Below are 24,376 nucleotides of genomic sequence, written 5' to 3' on the forward strand. Positions count from 1 at the left end.
ATCCATCTGCACGCGTAATAGCTCGGCCTCGTAATAACATTACTAACTACCAAGACAACGTCGGAGCCATTTTTCGTTGGGCCTGCCGTACTGGTCGTAACTGGAGTAATTGTAACTTCGGTACGTGTTTTCTGCGAAAGAGAGAGAGAGAGAGAAAAAGGACAGCGATTAGAACTCTATTCAAAAAATGAAAATCATGTCATAGTAATTTAAAGCATTCAATCTCACCTTGGAATTTAGTATTTCGTTCAACGTCGACTTGGTATTCCTGCCGGATGATCCGATGGTCGTTCTATGTCCGCGACTGCGTTCCGGCGCCGTCAACAGTCTGGCTAGCGTCGGCGAAAAGGTGGTCGGCCTGTGTTGTATGCTGCTAACGGACGTAGCGCCCATCGAGCCCGCATTTCCGACCGTACTACTGGGATGATGCTGATTGCTGGCAGCTTGGGCGGCGGCCGCGGCTGCAGCCGCGTTTGATTTCGTCAGAATACCATGCAAAAGGGAATTCTGCACTGGGGGTGAGCCCGACGATTGAGGAACGAGTACCGGATGCAGGGTAACCTCCGGGTAAGGCGGCGGAGGAGGCAGATGCGATCCGCCGCCTCCTTTGTTGTTGCCGCCCATGTGGAGAGCGGCCGCGTTCGACATTTCGCGTTTTTCGTTCAGCTTGGCGATTTTGACCAACGTTTCGCGGAAATAATCGTTATTACTATTACTATTACCACTAGAATTAGTACTACTATTCGGCTGACTAGAGTTACCGGAGGCGGCAGCCGCCGCCGCCGCTTGGTTAACCGATAACATTAACGAATCGATGGTCGGATGTCGCATTTGCATCTCCGTTCGCGTTAGAGACGTTGGAACTGAGTTATCTTGGCCTGCGAATACACAAAAAACAGAGAAAAAAGTTAATATTTTAAATTAAGACGAATGGAACTAAAATATTAAATATGTAGATGATCAATTTTCAAGATATCAGAGGCTAGTGAGTTCTCATTCCAGTCGAATCTAAACTGATTTCGTTTCAAAGTCGTGGCGATTCTTACTTGATCGAGCTGTCTTCAACCCTCCGATATCTTTACTCATTTTTTCGACCGCAAAAAAACCCAACTCACCCATCATGAAACTATTCGGCCGATGATCGTTATGCGTAGTCGACGTCACAGATGTACGAATATGGCTCCCAGAGCCCAAAGCAATATTAGCCATACTCAGCAACGAAGTATTACCCATGAATCGCGGACCAGGTCCATTATCCGGTATACCCCGAGCACCGAACGGTAAATTTCTACGTCCTCTTCTCGGCAGCGAATCCGGATTCTTGGAACGGAAATCGGCGATAATGGATTTCACATCTAAAATAGGTCCCTGACGACCTTCGCCGATAATGGAATTTTGATCGACTAACATAGACGCGGCGTTCGATTGCATCATATTCGACTGCGCCTGATGCTGTTGCTGCATATGCTGCTGCTGCTGCTGTTGCGACGACGACGAATGCGGTGGCTGGGCCATATGCTGGGCGGCAGCTGCTGCCGCAGCCTGTTGAACGGCCGCATGTAGCGTATGCGAGACGTGCGACGATGATTGAGCTGCGGCCGCCTGCGAAGCGGACGTCATCGACGGTTTGGGTAAAATCGGCCTATGCAGAGGTCGTGATTTGCCTCCTAGAGACTCCGACGTAAGGGTGGAATTGATCGCCGACGATGATTTACCGCTGCCGCTGTTATATAAGTCTTGAGGTGCAGTCGCCGCATTCGATAGGTTGCTGCCGGACGTGGCGGAAGCTGATGCAGCTGCAGCTGCCGATGCTGCTGATATCGACGAGCCGATCGGTACAACTGATACGTGGTTGTTGATATTGGTCGGGGTGCTAGTTTCGCTTCGATTTGACTGAAAGCATAAAAAAAGAAGAAATTAGTGATTTTATTCGACATATGTAGAGATATAAAAACAACATCAATTTTCTGCATGTAATAAAATTTTCAAATCAAAATACAGAATCAGCAGGACCCTGAATACAAATTTTACCCCTGCCAATACGTTCCGATGATTTGGGAGCATTTTTCTTGCCTCTTTTTTAAAAAATGAGCTTTCACCATAAAAACTGTTCAAAAAAGCACAAAAATGCAATCCCAAAATTAGCAAAAAGTAATACTTGTTTTCAATTTTTGTCGAAATAGTGAGAGTTTTTTTTTTGCAACATTTTGGTAGAAAAGCAATTTTTTTCAAGAAAATGTTGGCAAATAGTCAGGGAGCCCACTTAAGGATAAATTGCAGCCCCCCCTCTCTCGTCGGTCCTCCGGGGCAACTTTGTTCTTAAAGGGAGAGTCCTAAGGAACATTTCTAGCCCTTGTACTCAGAAAAAAAAAAGGTGACCCTACTTACAAAATGGCGGCAATTTTGATTGACAGGTTAGCCGAAATCGCAGATTTTGCGTTCCAACATAGGACTTCCACAAAATTTTTCAAACTGTACAAAGGTAGATCGAAAGATCAGGCAAAAATTCATCACCTGTCAAAATTTCAAGTGCTAAAGTGCGTTTTTCGATTTTTGGTGAATTTTTAAAAATCAAATTTAGGCCAAAAATGAGGGAAAAAATCAAAATTTTACCAAATTGACCTAGAAAGCTGAAAATTGGGACACACTCTATTTTCGATATGACAAATCGATTGGAAACGGTTTCAAACTGTTTTGAGCAGTTCTGGAGCCTCCAGCAAATTTTTGAATTTCATCAAATGGCGATGGGAAGCTGAAATTTACTCTACACTCCAATTCTAACATCCTCTGAAGACGACTTCAAGTGGGTTCAAATCATTTTGGAGCCTCCAGCGACTGTTTGAAAATTACTGGAGCCTCCAGTAGATTTTTGAAACTTGAACTTCCCGCAACATTTTACCAAATGGAGTTGGCAAGGTAAAATTTACTTCGCAAACTAATTTCAATACGATATGAAGTCGACTACATGGTGGTTTCAAATGGTTTTAAATGATTTTGAAGCTTCCAGCTACTTTTTAGTTTCAAAAATCTCCTGGAGGCTCCAGTAATTTTCAAAAAAGCGCTGGATGCTCCAAAACGACTCGAAATTCCCCTGCAGTTGACTTCGTAGCGTATTGGAATTAGTTTGCAGAATAAATTTCAGCTTTCCAACTCCATTTTGGTGACATTTTGTGGGAATTTCGAGTTTCAAAAATCTGCTGGAGGCTCCAGAACTGCTCAAAACAGTTTGAAACAGTTTCCAATCGATTTGTCATGTCGAAAATAGGGTGTGTCTCAAATTTCAGCTTTCTAGGTCAATTTGATAAAATTTTGATTTTTCCCCTCATTTTTGGCCTAAATTTGATTTTCAAAAATTCACCAAAAATCGAAAAACGCACTTAGGCACTTGAAATTTTGACAGGTGATAAATTTTTGCTTGATCTTTCGATCTACCTTTGTACAGTTTGAAAAAATTTGCTACAATTTCAAATTAACTGCAACAAATAATCGATGTACATAGATTTTTCCACGTTTTGCTACAGTTTTTTTATATAGAAAGCCCAGAAAAACATGAATCATTGGAAATTTTTACAATCTATAACTTTATTTCCCTTCATTCATTTCTTGGAACTTTCAGTCTCCCTCGAAAATCTATTTTTTTCGATGAAATAAATATGTATTTGAAATTTTTACATCATTACGAAATCAATTTTTAAAGAACACGAACAAAATCGTAGAGTAAAAAATTCTCCAGCAGCGAAGTGTGATATAAAATTGATTCTCATAAGAGACGTTTTTTCTCAAAATTATTTCAAACAAAACTTGAAAAGCTTAATTCATTAATTTTAATGAACGTTTGCTCGTTTTATAACCTCACGTATGGGGCAACAAAACTATTTATCCATAATTCGGATAAATACGAAGAAGAACCTTCTCGGGGTAAAAAAAGTACCACCCAAGAATGATCCAATATACTCACTTTTTGATCAGTAGACGTTGTCGATGACGTGACGAAATTCTTGTACATTTTATTCACATTTATTTCTAAATCAGGCTTATTTTGACAATCTATATGACGTTTCTTGAACAGGATTCTTTCCAGCATTTCTTCTTTCAATTTTAATAATCTAGAATAAAAAATAAATTCAATTAATAACACCACCCTATTTAGTATTCGAGTCGCTGATAATTCGCTTTTTAAATACTAATTCAATATACATAGATAAGAGAATACACTTATTATCGCATTATCTGACGTCACGTTTCAATTTTCTAACCAAACAAAATGATCAATAAAATAAAATAAATACGTACAGTGAAACCGCGATAAGTGCAAACTCAAGGGACCGGAAAAATTAGTGCACTTATTGAGTTTTTCACTTAAAAAGGTTTGCACTAAGCAAGGTTATTTATTTGCAATTTGCACTTATCAAGGTGAATAAATTACGCGACAAGTGCCTAATTTTTTAAACTCAATTTTGATGATTTTTCATTTGATTTTACGTTACCTACATCCATTTTATGCCAACTCTACTGGTTTTCCAATTTTACATAATTTTTTTTGGACATTTTATCATTTTAAAGTAAATCTTGGAGGATTTTTTGGATATTTTCTATACTTTTTCTACCTGTATTTTTCAAATTTTTACATTGGTTTGAATGATTTTCACTAAAAATTCGCCAAATTCATTGCACTTATCGAGGTACTGTTGCAGTTATGGAGGTGAATTTACATGGTAAATCAACTGTAGGGATCGGGGATTAATTTTGGTTGCACTTAACGTGAATTTTCACTTATTGAGGTTGCACTTATCGCGGTTCCACTGTATTTGGTTTGGTTCAGTCGAGTCATGTTGCAGTCGCCAAAAAAGAAAAAAGAAGGGCAAGTCAACATATATCCGCCCAACGAATGAGATAATACGTAAATTACAGCGCGAATACTTCGTCGAAATAAATTTATCGCATTTCTCAGAATTGACGAATTTATTTCGAGTGTTTCACGCGTCTCCGGTCGTTTCACTTCTACATACATTTCGTATTATATTACCGGTTAATTCATCATTATAATTTTCGGTTGGCTAATTTTTTTTTCTTTTCGATTTCGATTCGAAGAACGATTAAAAAATATATAAGTACGTAAGAGTAAGAATTGTCATCCGGTTGTACGAACCTCATAATAGAATTCCATTCCAATTCTTTCGCTCGGGCGAGATCGGATAGGGCTGCGATTTCGTGCTGCAATTTATCACAATTTTTACCGATCTCGTCGGAAGTTTCGGTAGATCTTTCGACGAATTCGCGAATTAGTCTTTCTCGTTCGTCTTCTTCGAATATCGACTCGTCGAAACGTATTCTTTTACAATCTTGAGTATTATCTGCCTCGCTGCTACTGCTGTGACTACTGCTGCTGCTGATACCACCGTCGCGATCTTGCTCCGGTTCTTCGGCCGTATCTGCGGTGGCTTTTCGTTTAACGCTGGCCACGGTTGCGGTTTCTTTTGCAGCTGGTTCTTTTTCGGGCTGTGAACAAAAAAATTGTAAAAAATTAAATTCTCAAGATTTGTATCGAATCCGGCGATTGATTCAAAATCGAATTATTACCTCGGCTGGTTTCTTTTCGATTTTCGTTTCGGGAACTGGATCTTCGACAGGTTTGATAATATTGGTTTCGGGTGTTTTATCTTTTTCGGCGCTTTCGACTGGTTTGATTTCGACGGCCGGTTTCGCTTCTTCGGCTTTCGATTCGTCTACTACGGTGGGCGGTTTAACGCTTTGGTCATCGTTGGTTTTGATCACAGGTTCAGCATCGGTGGTATCCATCTTGTCGTCGACGGTTTCGGCGACGCCAAAATTAGTAGCGGCGACCACAGCACATGGTTTGTCACGGACAATAACAGCAAGGTGGGGTTTCTTTTCCAAAGACGTATCTTTCGGAACGGTAACGGGTTCTGGTGCTTTTTCAATAGCCACAGCCACAGCCGGCGAAGGCGATAATTCTGCCGCTGGAGATGGTACAGGTACGGTTTCCGGCGTCGCGTCACTTTTCGTTTCTTCGGTTTCCATTTTATCATCATCGCCGGCTACTGCTGCTGCGGCGCTATCTTCTTCGACAACGGGCGATTTCTGCTCGGCCACTTCTTCGACGTCGGTTTCCATTTTTTCGGCAATTTCGTTAGCTGGTGATCCATTTTGTTCGACCGTAGCCGGTGATTTCGCCTCATTGCTTACCACCGCTTCCGCCTGAGAATCTTTTCGCAGTGGTTCTGCAACCGATAGGGGTTCTTTAGATTCAACTTCAGATACCGAGGAAGGCAGCGACGCTGGTGATTGTTCTTCTTTGGCATCGGTGAATTGCGAAGATGGAGAGAGTTCGTCGACGACGTCGTCTTCGTCTACGATGTCTTCTTCTTCGATATCGTCGTTGACGTCGCAGCTAACGCCATTCGAGACAATGGCGGGGGGTTCTTGGGGTTTTTCACCGTCAATATCGGAGGCGACGTCGACACCATCGCCGCTGACAGGTTGTTCTTTCTTTTGGTCGACCTTGTTTTCTTTTTCTTGTTCTTTGATTACGGAAGCGATGTTCGGCTGCGGTTCTCCGGCAGCGGTGACTGCTTCTACCGGAGTCTTGACACCGTTCAGACCAGCGAATACTTCTGAATCACTGCCGGGAGCATCTTTCTTGACTACCTCGGTTGTTGCCAGATTCGCGAGTATATCCGAATCGCCGGCTGGGATAGTTTTTTCGACGACTTCGGTTACCGCATTCTTGATCACGAGATCCGAATCGCTTCCTGGGGCAGCCTTTTCGACGACCTCGGTTGTCAACTTGTCAACTACGACGTTACTTTCGTTTTCGCCGTTCGACTTTTCGCATTCGTTTTCCACTGCCACATGCATCTCCTCCACGCTGTAATCAGACAAAAATAGAGCGTAACCGTTAGTCGAGATGTCGTGTAGCTATTTTATATGTATGTAGTAACGTATAGTATATAATACATAAATAGTACGTATGTGTGTAGATATTGCGAGTTATTTCTCGCTCGCTCTCTAGCCTTTTCTGGAGTAATAATAACACACGCGTACAACGTATCGTTGGCAATTTACTACGCAGCGATGTTTACACTCATAAGTCATAGGATATTTACCAAAAATAGGTTTTCAAAGAAAACAAAACAAAAAACTCGCTATACATTTTTTTTGTACGCTGCGTGATCTTTCATTCAGCACACCCCCCTCCCCAATCTCACACCTTATCGTACATGATTAGAATATGACATCTTACGTAGAATAAGTGGTAAAAGTTTGAAAATTTAGACGAAATTCTCCGTAAGTGTGATTCACGATTTCGTAGAAATTCAGTAATGAGAATTAAAAATTCTGGAATTTTTTTCGTTCACAACAGAGGAGGGGAAGTGGTGAAAAATTTTAAAAAATGAGAGGAAATACGTAATTATTTTAAAGTTTTAATTTGCATTAATTCACGATTACGTGTTAATGAGTTAAGCATGGAAAAGTTTTTCAAGTTGTTGAAATTCTTCGAAAATCGTTTTTCAAGAGCCTGATACGATAGAAATTTTTAAAATCGAATGAAAAAGGTGGATAGACAAAACAAATAAAAAAATTAAGTAAATGACAAAATTGCAAAGAAAACTAAGAAAACAACGAATAAAAACACCAAGATCTCAAAAAATTTGTAACTATGTGTATGGCACAAAAACATTCTGTAGCAATAACGTTGCTATAATTTCAATAGTTTTATAGTCAGATTTGATTGAATTTAAATCATTTTTTATGATTTTTAAATCCATTCGGAAATCAAATTTTTAATCAAATAAAAAATGATGTGAAATAATTTTTTTTTGCTACAAAAATACGAAAAAATTACTTACAAGAAAGAAAATTTTTAAATTATTTTTTCGAAAAAATAGTAATTTTTTTTCAAAAAAGAACAACAAATTCAAGGGTTTTGTCAACCATTTTCGAAGAATTCTCACTAAATCTCTCGATCAAAAATCGATCGAATATATTCGAAATGAAAAATCAATTCTAGCCTCAAAAATTGATCGCGATTGCTTTATTAATCGAACCCCAAAAATCGATTCAATTTGTGATCTTTTATTACAATGAAAAATCAATCCTAATCTCAAAAATTGATCACGATCCAAAGTCGATTCATCGAACCCTAACATCGAATAATTCAAGATTTTCGATTCGATTGGATCGAGTATGTTTGAAATAAAAAATCAATTTCAGCCTAAAAAATAAACTCGCTGATCAAAAAATTGATCACGATGAAAAATCGATTAATTGAACCTCAAAAATCGATTTATTTGCGATTTTCAATTCCATAAGATCGATCATGTTTGAAATGAAAAATCAATTTTAGTTCCAAAACAATACATCCTTATCAAAAAAGCAAAAATCGATCATGATTGAAAATCGATTAATCGAACCTCAAAAAATCGATTTATTTGCGATTTTCAATTCCATAAGATGGATCTTGTTTGAAATGAAAAATCAATTTTAGCTCAAAAAAAATACATCCTGATCAGAAATCGATCATGATTGAAAATCGATTAATCGAACCTCAAAAAATCGATTTATTTGCGATTTTCAATTCCATACAATCGATCATGTTTGAAATAACAAAATCAATTTCAGCTTCAAAAAAATACATCCTGATCAAAAAACGATCATGATTGAAAATCGAATAATCGAAACTCGTAAATCGATTTATTTGCGATTTTCGATTCCAATCATGATTTATCACATTCGAAATGAAAAATATCGTTTAATCTAACTCCAAAAATTGGTTAATTTCCCATTTTCGATTTGATATGATCGATCATGATCGAAATTATCGTCAAATTTGAAAAGGTTCGTTTCGGTATTTTTTTTTTGTTTGGCGAAAATTGACTAAAATTAGGTACATTTTTTTCTCAAAAGGCGGTATTTCAGATTGATCTTTACATTTTTCATGTATTTCGATTATAAAGGAACGATCGATGTTTCCAACGATGATCGGTAGGTCTAACTCTCGTAATAGAATAGACTGAAAGAGAGGAGATGAGTCGAACTTCTCACTAAAATATTTTTTTTTTTCAAAAAAAGTTCAAACTTTTTTCGAGTTTTCTAAAAACTGATAGCTTATATTTCCCTTCGACTTATAAAGACGATACCTAAACTTGCAAAGGAACATCTCAGTCACTCAGTCTCCAATTTTTGTAACTTTTTCAGCAAATACAGATCTCAAGAAAATTCCAACCGCTCGAATAAAAAATTGAGGGTCCAACGAGGACCTGGAACTCTAGACGTTTTCAAAATTGTACAAATGGTCCATTATTATTCCAGTAAACCACATTTCAAACCATATTTAAATCAAAATTACATAGAAAGACAGAATTTTAAAATGGGTGAGGGCAGAACACTATCTTTTTTTTCAAAAAAATTTCTAGAAATCTCGAAATGTGCGATCGGGCAGCTACAAATTTGAGAATCATTTGCAACTTTCGGCATGAATGAGAAAAGCACATTTTTTAGACCCAACTTTGAGAAAAAATAATTCAAAATTTCGAAATATGCGATTGGAAAAAACTCTGGAATCTTCTTTCTTGAGATGAAAAAGACAATATTCGTACTTAATTCGTAGAACTATTTTTTCCTCGAGATTTTCAATAAGTAAATCACTCGAATAAGAATACAGTTCTAGCCAGAACAAGAAAACTAACAAAGGACGCCAGGGATCACTCACACAAAGCTGATCCTGTTTCTATTTCACATCCTGCTGGTCTTCTTATTCATCTCGCGAGTCAAATCGTTTATTTTGTACTACACAAACGAGTACAATAGACTAGTTCAACATTCAAAAAAGAAAGACAAAAGCAACCAAAAAAAAAAACGTACACAGCAAAAGATGTCCATCGGATTAGTGAATCAACAATCAACTTTACTCGTACAACACACAGTACAGTAAAAGAAAACCTCTCTCTTCTACTCGTTCGCATTCACAACACAGTTGAGCAAATGAACTAAGCTCCAAGTCCCGAGATCCGATACGGTGTGGCGGGAGACGGTCGGTGGAGGCGGCATCGACGACGGCGACGATGAAGAACAGCAGAGCAGAAGAAGAGCAACAAACAGCACAGCGAGCGCCACCGCCAACCTCTATGCTGACCCGTTGCCAAATGCCGAGCACTACGTTTGACCTTCTGGTACCTCTTTCAAGGAGACAGCTTCGTCCAACAATCTTTTCCCACCCTAAACCTATTTCAGGAACGGTTCACTGAACCTCATGCTCGCGCTCTCTATTCATCGCGTTTCTTTCCTTTCCACTCCTTTTCTTTCATTTCAATTTTTTTCCGTTTCACGATTCTTCAGTACTTTAGTCTTCACGACACGTGGGACGACGGGGAGAGCGGAGCACGAGGACGCCCATCTTCCTTTTTTTTCCATATCGACATCACTGAAACTTCTCGCGGTCGTCTTCTTCATCTTCAGCTCACTTCAGTCTCTGGGTACTTATTTATGTACTTTTTTTTCACCATTCTGTATACTGTAGTAGGTTGCCATATGACGGCGTAGCCTGCCTATCGGTTTGCCTGGCTTTCTTACTCGATAGGTAAAACAGCTTAGTACCACTTTGGCCCTACTACCTCCTCCTACTCCTCATTGGGATCGTAATCTCTCATTTCATTCATCATCCTTCTTTTGTCTGGTTCTGGTTCCTTGTGTGGTAGCACATCGGATGCATTTTGAATGCATCACAATCGCACACCTTGCAATTTACGACACACCAGGATTTGTCCCGACCCGATTCAAAATTCAGCCACATTAGTACGAAAAATCAAATCATACCACCGATAAGGTAACGTTTTCCATCGCATTATTGTTGGACTAAAAAACTAACGGCATAACTTCAACGTATAGTGTAACACACATTAAAGCTCTTCAATTAGTGGTTTCACCTTGTTTTTGATAAAAATTCACGATAATATACTCTTATCAGCTCCTACAGCATATTAACTTTCTTTTTCCCATCTAAAAATAAAAATACACGCCCGTAAGTGTAACACTAATAGGCAAAAGCATGTATTCGTACGTGCGTGGCTAACCAAGTAAAATACGAGAGTCGGGTAAATGACTGAATTTTGCTGTCCCCTTTTTCTTCACCCGTCAAATTGTAATCTTAATTACTTTCGCGATCGATTACGAATTGAATTCGTAACAATTTAGGAAATAGAATCTCTCTCGATAAAATAATATTATCCATTATTTAGGTACATGATTCCTTCGCCTCTCGCACAATACCTCCTTCGTTAACGTATTTTATGATTTGGGTACTTCTTGAAAATACGTACCTACTCGTCGTGTACGATGACCTTTGCTTTTTGAGATTAAAAGTACGTATATTTTTCTCGCGTTTATATAATATTTTCGAAGTTATTTCAATTCTCTTCCTATTTTTCTCTTCGGTTTCAATTATTCGAAACATTCAATATGTTTGAAAAGCTTCACATTCGATACGTGAAATTTCACTTTTCGATTAAATACACACGAAAGTGAACCAGCCAATTCATCTGCGTTTTCCAAGTATTTCTATACAATATTCACTTTCTAGATTTTCGGTTTGAACTACCCCTTGCCTTCAAAGCACATTTTGCACAAAATTTGAGCCTCCCTCACATTTTTTTTCGTAAAACATGCTTCTTAAAAATTGGTGGACAATATTTCAGAGAAATTTCTAGTTCAAAATTTGAAATCTATCCCACAAAAAGTTCATAAAAAATTCGATTCAAATTTTCAACAAGTGGGATAGCAAAAATGCCCGCTAAAAGATCCTAAAATTATTATTTTTTTCTTCAAAATAAGAAGCTCTGCCAGTTCAGAAATATACCACAAAACAATACTGGATTATTTTTTGCGAACTTCGCGAAATCGTAAAGACCTATACAACAAGAAATTAGGTCAATGATCTCAAAAGTAGACGTACGTGCCATAATTCAATAGTGTAATCTTTACGACTTCCTTGACTCCAGAACTTCAAGCATTCGGAACACGCAAATACAAAATAATAATTATGATCACTTATCACTTCATTGGAACTTTTTTTAAACATGAAGCTGGAAAGTTTTCGTTTTTTTTTAAAATCGGAAATTTGGTAAAATTTTTGAAAAATGAAACTTTCAAATGGCTTATTTAATCGGTTTTCTCGAAAAATACCTACACTTGTGATGATTTTTCCAACTCAACACCTAAAATTCTTCATAATCAAAATTGCAAATCATTCGATTCCGATGCACTCGTCCCCATAAAAAATAAGAAAATTTTCCAACGAAAAATTCTGTGTTCATTTTACAACGATGAAAACTCAAAATTTTATTACAAACTTTTTGAATTGTAGGTATTATAAAAATTACAAATAAATGAATGAATCAGAGCAAAACGAAGGCAAAGGTTATTATAAGAAATAAAAAAAAATGTTTCTCCCAAAATTTTTGACTTTTTCTCGACCTAAAATTTGAATTTTCGATCAGTAGATCCAGAGAGATTTCATTCCAACAAACACGAGTTTCACGACGAATTTTCTATCTTACAACGAAATTCAAAAATTTAACATTCAATCTCCAATTGGTATTCAACTTTTTGTTGTTGAAAAAATCACTACTTTTTCACTATATTTTTTCAACCACATTTTCAGAAAGTTCTCCACCCCCCCCCCCTCCCCACACACAAAATTAACGAAGTCAAATTTTTTACGCTTCACAGGAAAATTTTCAAAAACATTGAAATTGAAAGAAAACTAACCGGCCAAACTGACGTGACAAATTACAACACTATTGCCATTTCATAAAAAATAAACCTTTTTAACCATTGAAGGTTTTTGTTGCGTTCGAATTTTTTCAATTTTTCACTACCTTTTTGACTAAATTCACTACTGTTTCACTAAGTACTTTCATTACCTATTTTTTCACTAATTTCACTACCTGTTACTGCTATTTCTGAGCGATCAGTTCTTCCAAATTTTTCATTTCCTAGAATGTCATTTTCCAAAACCACCAGTCAAATTCATCTAAAATTTCCTCCAAAAAAAACTCTCTTCTCCATGCTCCATTTTGCAACTTCTATCACTCTAACAAGATAACGAGTAATGAATGAAAAAAAAAATAACAATACAGCTAGTGGAACAAAACCATTAATCTACCACGACAAACAATTGGTACCAACAAAATACAAATAAATTTGAATTTGACACAGTAATTGGTAAAAACGCAAAAAAACAAGTGTTACAAAAATTTCGTCTCTAGTTTTCAATTCCCTTTCCCTTCTTTTCTTTCTCTCGAATCCCAATTTTTTTCTACGCATATTAGTACACTTCGTTCTTCCATACGAATAAAACATTATCAAGCGGTAGAAATTTTTTTCAATATAACGAAACTTGAATTATTCATCTGCGTTTTTTTTTGCTTTCATATTCTTTCAACAGGTGTGTGCTCAACGTGTTCGTAATTTTTACACAATTTTCATCCTGTAGCAGTCATTTATCATGCGTCATATCTATACGTAAAATGACATCATTGAACTACATTTTGTACTAGTACATACAATTTCAATCGTAGAGCATACTTAATATTACCTTTCGTGGCGCTCCATGCTCTCTAAAATGCACTATGTAATTTTACGGATATTTTTACCCAATACTAGCTAATCTGGGGAGAATTTTTTCGGTTGCTGAAAGCTGAAAGCACTTTTTCAATCTTTTTTGTAAAATTGAATGGATTCTTTTTATGTGATGCAAAAATGTACCCTGATCATATCTCATCTCCCTCTTGACCTTTCCACATCATCCCCTCCCCCTTTTTGCCATAAATGAGTCCAAAAATGAGTGAGGCAATTTCATTGATGGAAAATTATGAAAGACAGCATCAATATTTTTGATTAATTCATCTAAAAATTTCACGAATCCGTAAAGTTGAACTTTTAAAAGTTTTTTTTTCAAAAAAGTCCATAGATTCCGAATTTGCAATTGGTATATTGTTACCAGTATTACAACAAACATCGCCATAAGAGCTTAGAATCATGTTTTGCAACTTTCAACTGCTCCTGCGGTTGTAAAAGTAAATTTAAAAAAAATATTTTTTTGGTTTTCATTTCCTAGTCTATCTTGTAACGTATTCGTCGACAAACACGTTACCCATGGCAATGGAAATGCCTCAATGGTATAAAATTTACCATCTAGTACACTTTGTAATCGCATACATCCACTAGATTGTAGGTATAGTCGTCGAGCTCGAGTCTTAGAACATCTGCTTCGCCAAAAGCATCGGTCCTCGATCGTCTCCGCTTCGCTGTACTCGGGCGAGAGGCGAGGTAAAGCGAGACAAGGCGTTTTTAAAGTGCATCTTCCACCCTTCTCGAAGAGCAAAGTATTCGTTACTCGATCCCTTTTTAAGCGTACGGATAAATCGGGTACGTCTACGTATTTCCATTTTCCTGATCTCCATTCTTCCTTCCATCCAAACCAAGACAATTTATTACTCGTAGACTAACCGCCGTAATTTTTTCCATGGCCATATACCTAAATTGCACATCACTAACGAACACCTTGATCCAGTTTAATCGATTCCTCATGCACTATGCAGCTAACACACTACACTTATACTTCGAAGATCTCAAATCGATCTAAGCGAATAATTTTCCACAAGAATATACGAATCATCATCGCAGTATTTTAGCCAGTCTCCAAGTCAATGCCAGCTCCATCGCGAGATTAACGGAATCGAAACAAAACCGTTCGGTGCTCCTTAGCATAAATTTCTTCGCTGGCACATTAAATACCTTAATTACGAGCTGCGAGTTCGTCCAAAGACCTTATTTCACGCCAAGTCGACCAAAATCGATCGCGTACACCGTTAAAACCATATAAAAACCATGTCATAAGGCGAAAGAGCAATGGAAATACGAAGCTTATTATACAGGACACAGGACAACGGACAAGGGACACGAGACTCGTTAATACGAAAACATCACCCTCTGGAGATTTCGCAATCATTTTGCAACAACAATAGTATGGGGAAAAGACTGTCGGCGCGGCGTCCGTCGTCCTTGGTCCAAGCTGGAGTTATTTTTTCGTTGTCTCGTTTCTTCTTCATCTTCATCGGCTAGTACCTAAACCAAATACCTGGAAATCGGCTAGTTTTCGACAGCCCGTCCGTTCTCGTCGTGTCCACCTTCTCTAAATATTTCTATGTACTATTCTACGCTATTGAAACCAGAAAATATTTCCTTTTGTATTGAAAACGCGCCAATAGTACGGCGAGGAGGGAGGATGGACAATAGGAGGAGAGTCGATCCGAAGAACACACATTACGATTACCTGTTGTAAAAGAAATTGCGAGAAAAAAGCGCATCCAACATTAACATTTCTTCATGCACAAAACATACTTTTAGGTACCCGAGAACTTGGTCGAATTCAAGGTCAGGATGTTTAAACAAAGGGAGGGGGGCAAAAAATTGTTGTTGAATAAAAATACGATACAATACCTCGTGCGTATTGTTCGAACTTCCAGATTGGAGGGTTGAATTTACCCTAAGTTATTTCGGAGATGTTTTTTTTCGACTTTTTATACGTTTATTACGTGACTTTTCATTGATCGAAGGAATTTAACGTTTAGCTCGTTAAACTCGATGACGAGATGATGATTAGTAATCTCAAATCAAACATGAACAAATCAGATTGAATATCTCGAGATAAAAATAATTAATAGAAGAATTACATGGTAAGAATAGCAGTAAATTGAAGGAGTGAGTTCGGACGATGCAAAACCCTAATTTATTTCGATGATAAGCACAGAAATAGCAGTCAATTGAAGGAGTGTGAGCTCGAAGGATGCAAAACCATAGGTTTTTCGATGATAAGCGCAGAAATGGGAGAAGCAAGAAGAAAATAGGAAGCTAAAAATTTAAAGAACTGACCAATTCAAGGCACGTTTTAATCAATTTTCTACAATTTTACAGTTGAAATGCCTTTTTTTAAAATTGAGATCAAATAAATTTGAATTTCAAAATCTACCAACTTTGAAAAAAAAATACATTTCTTTCATAATGATTCAGTTTTTCAATTCCCAGCTTCAATTTTCCTTTCAGTATCTTTATTTTTCAAATTTCAATATTTTAGTCTTTCCTAGTTATCCCTCGTTTTTTTTAGTTTTTTGTTTTAATTTTCTCAAATTTCCAACTTTTTTTTCAAATATTTTGTACTTTTAAAGTTGATTTTTTTTACAATTTTGCGTAATTCATTTTCTGTATTTTTTCACGTTTTGAACATTGTCTAATTTGTAAATTTTCAATTTTTAATCTTTTCACTTTCCAATTCAATTTTTCAGTTGTTTTCTAATCATGAATATCTCTGATTACTAGGGCTAGGATTTTTATGATAATGCTTTTTTTTTTGTAGCAACACCCTATACGGCATAAATATATTTTCTTTGCGTTTCATTTCATTCTGAGGCGAATGGTGAAAGTTGATAGTGCTTTTTTTTGCTTTTTTTGGGTGTAAATGCTTTAAAATGCTTATTTTGGCCCAAAAAGGCCGAAATTTTGCTTTTTTGGGGCTTTTTTTCGTCGTTAGCGCTTTTTTTGGTAAAAAATTGGTAAAATTGAAGAAATTAGTTCCCAAAATACAAAAATTTATCAACTTTTGCACATTTTTGAAAAAAATAAATAATTTTTGAAAAAAGATCAGTTTAAAAAAACAAGGGAGAAAAAACTGAAAAATAACAGATTCAGTTTTCATTATTCAATTTTTATTTTATTTTATTTTTTTCTAATTTTTAGTTTCAGTTTTTTCCTTTTTTTTTCATTTTCTTCTTTTCGTTCATTTTGGTTCATGTTGTACATAGATTTGAGGGAGGTATCTTGCTGGGTTTGAAAAAACCTTCATTTTGATATGTAACATGGTCGGATTTGATAGCGCTTTTTTTTGCTTTTTTCTTACATTTTTAATGCTTTTTTATAGCGCTTAAAACGTGTTTGATAGCGCTTAAAAATCCTAGCCCTACTGATTACAAATTTGAAATCATTAAATTCACCAATTGTTCCACTATTTTCATGTTTAATTTTATAAATATTGAATTTTTTTAAAATTTCGTTACATTTTCAATGCTTTTTAATTTCCAATTTCTTCAAATTCAAGCTTCTCTACTTCACAATTTTTTTCAATTTCAATAATGTGTATCGATTTTCAACCTTTGCAATTGCATGTTCAGTTTTCAATGATTTTTGATCTACCAAAATTATCAATTTTTCCAGCTCACTTCATTTTCAATTTTTTCAACTCTTCTCTTTCACAAATTTTCAATTATTTTTTTTTTCAAATTATCTGTTTTCAATCATTTTTGACCCATCAAAATTATCAATTTTTCTAGCTCATTTCATATTTGAATTTTTTCAACTCTTCTCTTTCACAAATTTTCAATTTTTTTTAAAATTATCTGTTTTCAATAATTTTTGACCCATCAAAATTATCAATTTTTCCAGCTCTCTTCATATTTCAATTTTTCAACTCTTCTCTTCCACTTTTCAATTATTTTGTATTTTTTTCAATCGTTTTCAACTTCCTTATTTCGGTAATGCTTCCATTTGCCCAATTTTCAATTTTTTCAACTTCAAATGAATGAATTTCTCTACCTGCCTTCAATTTTTTCAATATTTCCTTTTCAGATTTTCATAATTATTCCAACTTCTGATTTTTTCAAAATATTTTCAATTGTCTTCATTTTTTTTCAATAATTTTCATTTTGATCATTTTTTTATGTTTTCATTTGCTCTAGCGTATTTTTTTTCAAAGCAAGTAAGTAAGTATTGGTTTTTTTTTAAATTTTGAACTTTTTCAAGTTTCTAATTTTTAAATTTTCAATAAGTATTAAATTTTCAATTTCTACATTTAATTTCACAACTTATTCAAATTTCTATTCTCCTAAAATTTTAAATGACCGATTTGATCAATCAAAATTTTTTTAAATTTTCTATTTTTGTAAGTTTTCATTTTTGAAAAATGTTTTTCGATTTTTTTTGTGTTATTTAACAATTTTTCATTTTGCAAATTTTCGCAAATTTGATATTTTTACATAGTTTTGATCATTTCAATTTTTATTTTTAATCGAAATGAAAATTTTTTATTTTTATCATTTTTTAGGATTCAATTTTTGAACTTTTCAATTTTTAGTTTTACTTCAATTTTTTCAAGGTTTTCAATAAAATTTCGTGATTTTTTGGTACTTTTAGCTCATTTTGTACATCAACTGTTTTTTCTCATTTCGATGAACAAACAAGAAAATTGAATAAATTGCAGGCAAATTGAGTACTTTTTCTTCTAGAAATGCTGGATTTGTCATCGTCACGGCTTATCTTCCCCTTTGCAAAACTAAAACAAAAAATGCGATAATAGTACCCAAATTGTTTTCATGAGAAAATAAGAGTGCAATTTTTCTAAAATTGGTGTTCATTTCCATAACATCAGCACAAAAGAAAACGTGTAAAAGAAATAATGAAAAGCATTTTGATAAATTTTTCTTTCAATCCAGAATCTTTCCTTCTTCTTTTCTTCTCCTATACATTTTATCACACACAAACTGACGTATGTACGTAATTTTAAAAATGAGTCCAGTCAAACCAAAATTCTAATTCTTCATCGATAACTTCTATCTCACATCAAAAAAGATAATACATACAAGAGGGAAACGAAATTTTGCGTGATAAATTCCTAGACTTTCGGGTGAAAAAAAATCAAACGATATCATGATGCAACAATTCAGATAATATCGATGAAATACGAGTACATACCACAAAGTACAAAGTTCATAACACAACAACCTTACAAAAAGTTTAAGGTTCAATGTTGAAATGATTTTTTTTTCTACGTAGGACTTTAATCCATCCGAATCAACCAACCAGATACACGAAATTGATTTTAAAATGCTTAAAATTCGTCGAAATAAAAACGAGAAGAAAATTTTCGTCGTTCGTTGAATATTTTCCATGAAAGAAAGAACAGAATAACTACGTATCTTGTGTATTGTATTGTATCTTGTAAGTACGTAAAGTACAAATGAAGAAGCTGTACATAAGAAGGTCTCCCTATACACATACTCGTATACATATAATCGCAATTCGAAATACACCCCTTCGTCCACCAATCATCTCAAATGGTACCAAGAACAGTATATTATCATTATCTGTACAACATACACTCGTTCGTTTCATCCCAGTCCACGTAAGTTGGCATTAATCTCTCTATTTTTAGTACGTAACGTACCTACGAGTAGCTTACAGCTTCGAGATGGTCGTCGTCGTCATCTTGTTGGTATTGTTTTCTTCTTCTATTTCCCTGCATCTCATTTCACTCGTTCTCTCTCGCACATAATTCGCTACCACCGCGTCGCGCTCTGATAAATAATAGATGCGCGAGCTGGATTAATTTCAATTAAATAATCCATTAGTTTCGATACAGAATACAGAATAGCTCAGGTTTATGGTGGGTAGCAGTTCAGACCCTCCGAGTAGTATATTCAGATTAGTACTTAATTTATCGATACCGATGATGAAACTATGGTATCTTTCAGTCAATTTTTCCATTATTGTTTTTTTTCCATCGTGCATAATAATTCTCTCGAAGAAAAAAAGAAGGAAAGCCCTCGACACGGAGATGGATAAAAATAACGTTATTTCTGGTCGATAACCATCAACCATCTTACGCAATATAACGCACAACAGCAAAATTCGGCGATGTAATTTTTCCTCGAACCAACGGTTCATCAATTTCTCGAGTACGATGTTCGATGCCATTGCCATCCCATCTCATCTCATCCAAAAGCAACGTCATCATCGTCGTCGTCGTTCCTCATTTTACAACACTTTGCTCTCCTCTGCTCAATTCATCAACCCAATCCACGCACAAAACGGTAAAAAATGTACAGTACAGAGCGGAACATGAACATCGCAGGTATTTGCACACCTTATGTACTCGTATACCCGAAGAGGCCAAGACGCCGGCTGAACATTTTCCACGCTTACTCGACGCGATCATTCAGCTTTCATTTGAACATAAATTATGTTGAAGAAAAAAAAAACACACCGAGCAAAGCAAACCAACCTACACACACACACAAACACGCCGCCGCCGCCATAATATCCACGAATCGGAGCAAAAAGAAAACCTTCCATAACAGGAAAGAATCCATTTTAGCGGTTCGCGCCGCAAATTAAAGTTTATTCACAGCGTAACCTTGGAATAATACACGAATATATCGTTAACGGTGAATACGAGCGCCATTCTGAAATCCTTGAAGTAAGCTTCGAGATGGAGCTTTTTTATTACACGTAGGCAATGAGCACAGCTACGACGACGACGACGACATCGACAACGACCAAGACCAGCACCAACCAAGTCGCAGGTGCAAAGCAAAACCTAACGACATTGGTAATTCAAATTGAAAATTTTTCGCCATTTTTTTTCTCCTTCGCTGTTGATAAATCTTCATAAATTCTCGTTTAAAATGATAAAAATCTCGAATACTTCGCCGACAACGAGCGAATAAAATATCCGCTCGGTTCGAGTTTTTAAACCGAGATACAGCACGGTTTTTAAATTCGTGATGAAATTGCTATATAAATTGGTCCCTAATATACCTACATTCGACTCAGATCGAAAAATTTGACGCAAAAACGAGGTCAATATAGCCTCAAATCGATAAACTCAACCAACAAGAAGCTTTTTAAACGAACCAATATGGCTGAAAATACTCGTTATATCAATTAAAAGCGAATTTATTCGTCAAGTGGATCTCTACTCGTATGAAGCATGAAACCGTATGTCGATTTCTCTCTACCGATGAAATTTTCGAGCAAATACGTAGATATTTGTACGTTCCTATTCGAACAAAATAGATGACTAATTAATAGAAGCCGAGTGAACTGAAATTTCTACGAAATTGAAAACGAGAAATCCGCATCTGCTAAGAAATCATGGTGAATCGTACGCGTGAAAAAATAACCTACTTCAATTGTTCAACGTGACTAACGTAAAAGTTAAGTATGGGTTCAGAGAGAGGGAAGGGAGGCAAAGGAAACTATTAATTTTTTCAAAATCGGTGAAATTAAAAATTGAAAAAAAATCAAGAATTTGATTAAAAAACTGACATTTGTCAAAAAATCAAATTTTGAAATCGAAAAACTAATAAGGGAACTTCTTTGAATTGAACTCCCTGATTCGAACGAAACTAGGACCTCAAGCCACTCAAGTTACTTTGAAACCTGAAAAAAAAATTTATTTAATCATCTCCAAAAAAAAAACTCCTGATCTATTAAAGTGAATTAAAATTTCTCACCAAGGCCAAAAAAGGAAAAAAGGAAACAGCTTTCATCCTCCCAAGTCCCAACCTATCTGAAAGTATGACTAATGAGAACGTGTGTCTGGTGCCGTACATCGTGAGTCATAAAATCGATTTTGATAGGTCACACGGTTATGTATAAAATCTTTCAAGTAGGTATGAAAGGCTACATGGAAAGGAGGAGGAGTTGAACAAAGGATGCGCAGAATTGTAATTATCCATTTCTGAGGACCGAAGAGTCACACAGCTGAATTTGAAAAAAAAAATTAAAAAGTCAGAGGGGGAGACTTAAAAAAAAAGAGGAGGAAATAAAACATAAAAACTGTAGCTATTTTTGATCTCAGCATGAAATTTTAATCTGCTTTGATTGGTCACGCGGCTAGCTTCCAAAAAAAAGGCCAAGTCACGTTTGGGTGAGGGAAGTGGGGTGCTTTCTAAAACAAGGGGAGGGGGTATAATATGAAACTGGTGCTATTTTTGGTCTCGACATGAAATTTTGACCAACGGCATTATGATGGTTACGAGGAAAAATTTGGGAAAAGAGATCATGAAATCAGTTGGTTGTTAACGTTGGGGGAGGGGGAGGGGGAGGGTGATATGTGGTAAATTTTCGCTATTTTTGGTCTCAGCGTGAAATTTTAACCCACTTTGATTGGTCACACGGCCAACTTAAAAAAAATGCAAAATAACTTTTGAGTGGGAGAAGGGGGGGGGGGGGTGTGTGCTAAAATTTGGAAACTAATTCTATTTTAGATCTTAGCTTGACTCACTTTTTAAGGTCAACGCTCAAATTTGAAGAAAAGAAAAAGAAAACATGAAGTCCAGTTATTGAGTTTGAGAGAGAGGGATCGATGGATGAAGAGAGGGAGAGAGGGAGGGGAGGGGGGAGACATGTAACTGTCGGAATTTTTGGACTCGAGTGATGCAAACAAATAATTTCTGAGTCATGCTCAAATTTTTCCTCGCAAAGGGGACATTTTTTTGATGTTTTTTGATCATGTCGAGCAACTTCGTTTTGTCACTTTTGGATGGATAAACACGATTTTATTCTTGGATTGTTCAATCATCAATTTGGGGGGAGGGGGTGTGGAAATTTTCCACAAGGAATGTTTTTCCAAACATATTTTGACCAGAAAAGTATTTCCATACAAATTTCGATATGCTGCATTTCGCGTTCAATTAGGTATTTTTCAGGAATCGAAAAAGAATCCACACAATTCGATAATAAAACTTCTAGAAAGAAAGAAAAAAACAGAATGAAACAAATCTTATCATAATATTTTGGAATTCTAGCCGATGAATTTTTCATTTCGAAATGTAAACAAATTACAATTTTTTCTACTAAAAGATACGATTACGAACGTCGTGGTTTCACGTTGCACATTTTCCCTGCTCAAGTTGAAACAACAACAATAACAACAATAATTTTACAAAAAAGAAACAGATCACGCAACAGTATTAAAAATTTACCAGGAACTATTTCGTATATAATTTGCTTATAATGAGAATTCAAATTATGTTCTATTTTACAAAAAAATGTAGTTTATAAAATCAACATGCTCGAAAACAGGCAAATGATCACTTTATAGAGCAGCAATTTTATTCATTTGAGCTTTTGAATAATACTTGAAATACCTCGCTCTAGATAGTTTTTTTTTCAGTTGAAATTCTATCGTAATAATTTGTCCTCTACAACCATCTGAATATCTTTGAAACATCAAACTAAGCATATTATGTATACTTATGACCATTGTCTACCAATTTTGCTGATTCGACTAAAATGCCCAGACAATAGCATCTCGATGAATTTCACATTCCACATACATCAGCGAATCATTGAAACGTCCTTAAGAATTCCATAAAAATTAGCAACACGATAGACGCTATCGAACGTCGAGGAGACCATCACTGTACAAGAATTTCATCAAGTCAGCAGAAAAAGAAACAGACTACAGAGCTCATCACACTGCATCAATTTCCGAGAAAAAATTCTTCGCCAAGCACATTATTCATATACGAGAATACCTTTCGACGTCGAACACTTACGTACTACCGAGAGTACAGACCAACCAACGTATAGCTGCAATCTAATTACATTTTTCAATATCAACAGCAACAGCTCACCATATGAATTCAATCTGCGCTCTAAAATATCTATACTATAATACGAGTACACCAGTTAAAAACTGGCATGGCACCATGAAAATAGTCTGGTAGCTCGTCGATTGCATTTGTTACGATGGAACTTTTAAACAAAGCGACTCGTAAATAATGCAATCCATAATGACACCGACTCGGTTCGACCATAAATGTCGCCATATTTAACCATGTACTACACCAGATATATTAATGTTTCCAACTAATCATCAGTCATATTTGTGTATAGCACGATAACTATACTCCTACCGAATATGATACGAGTTTTTGAAAATGGACTATACATATGGTCGCGGTGGTCGATGGTAAAAATGTGTATGTGTATTATCTTACACTTATGGATGTATCTGGATAATGTATCTTGGCATGTAACGGGACGATTTGATTTGAATGGGTTCGAATTGTGAAAAAAGTTTCCGATATGAATGTTGGCTTCATACATGTAAGCCTGAACACTGCCCAATGCCCATAATAATATTTTAATCCTTCAAATGGACGAGAGGAAACGTAGCAGGAAGGAAGGGAGGGAAGGGATGAGACAGATTTTTGATTTTTGAACATTGTTTGCGAAGATAAAACGGCCTTATTCATTCAGGAAGTCCATGACCTATCGAAAAAAAGAATCATTATCAATTTAGAAACCGGATTCAAAATTAGGAAACTGACGGTACTAAAAAGATTTAAAAATACAAATTTTTACAAATTTTAACAAAAAAAATTCAAATAATAAGTAAGTAATCCAACAAAAATGACTATAAGAATGTCAGAGAAGAGTCAATCATCCTCGATTTAGTTCCAAGAGGTGCTACTTCATTGAAATATGTAGTGAAATGAGAACAAAATTAACAATT

The 24,376-nt window shown here is 35.8% G+C and overlaps 1 protein-coding gene across 4 annotated transcripts in view; it reads right to left on the reverse strand.

Annotated features, from left to right (window-relative positions):
* LOC135831146 (titin homolog) overlaps positions 1–24,376 on the reverse strand; it is a 53,192-nt gene that overhangs the window by 3,366 nt on the left and 25,450 nt on the right. For 3 of the 4 annotated variants that reach the window (XM_065343421.1, XM_065343423.1, XM_065343424.1), the window contains 6 exons: positions 5,581–6,889; positions 5,150–5,499; positions 3,959–4,106; positions 1,116–1,893; positions 229–878; positions 48–131 (listed from right to left, as the gene is read on the reverse strand). In XM_065343421.1, the coding sequence (XP_065199493.1) occupies positions 48–131; positions 229–878; positions 1,116–1,893; positions 3,959–4,106; positions 5,150–5,499; positions 5,581–6,889 (3,319 nt within the window). The remainder of the gene's footprint in view (positions 1–47; positions 132–228; positions 879–1,115; positions 1,894–3,958; positions 4,107–5,149; positions 5,500–5,580; positions 6,890–24,376) is intronic. The other variant, XM_065343422.1, reaches the window with a different exon arrangement.

Source organism: Planococcus citri, chromosome 1 (genome assembly GCF_950023065.1).
Source record: "Planococcus citri chromosome 1, ihPlaCitr1.1, whole genome shotgun sequence".
Taxonomy (NCBI): domain Eukaryota; kingdom Metazoa; phylum Arthropoda; class Insecta; order Hemiptera; family Pseudococcidae; genus Planococcus; species Planococcus citri.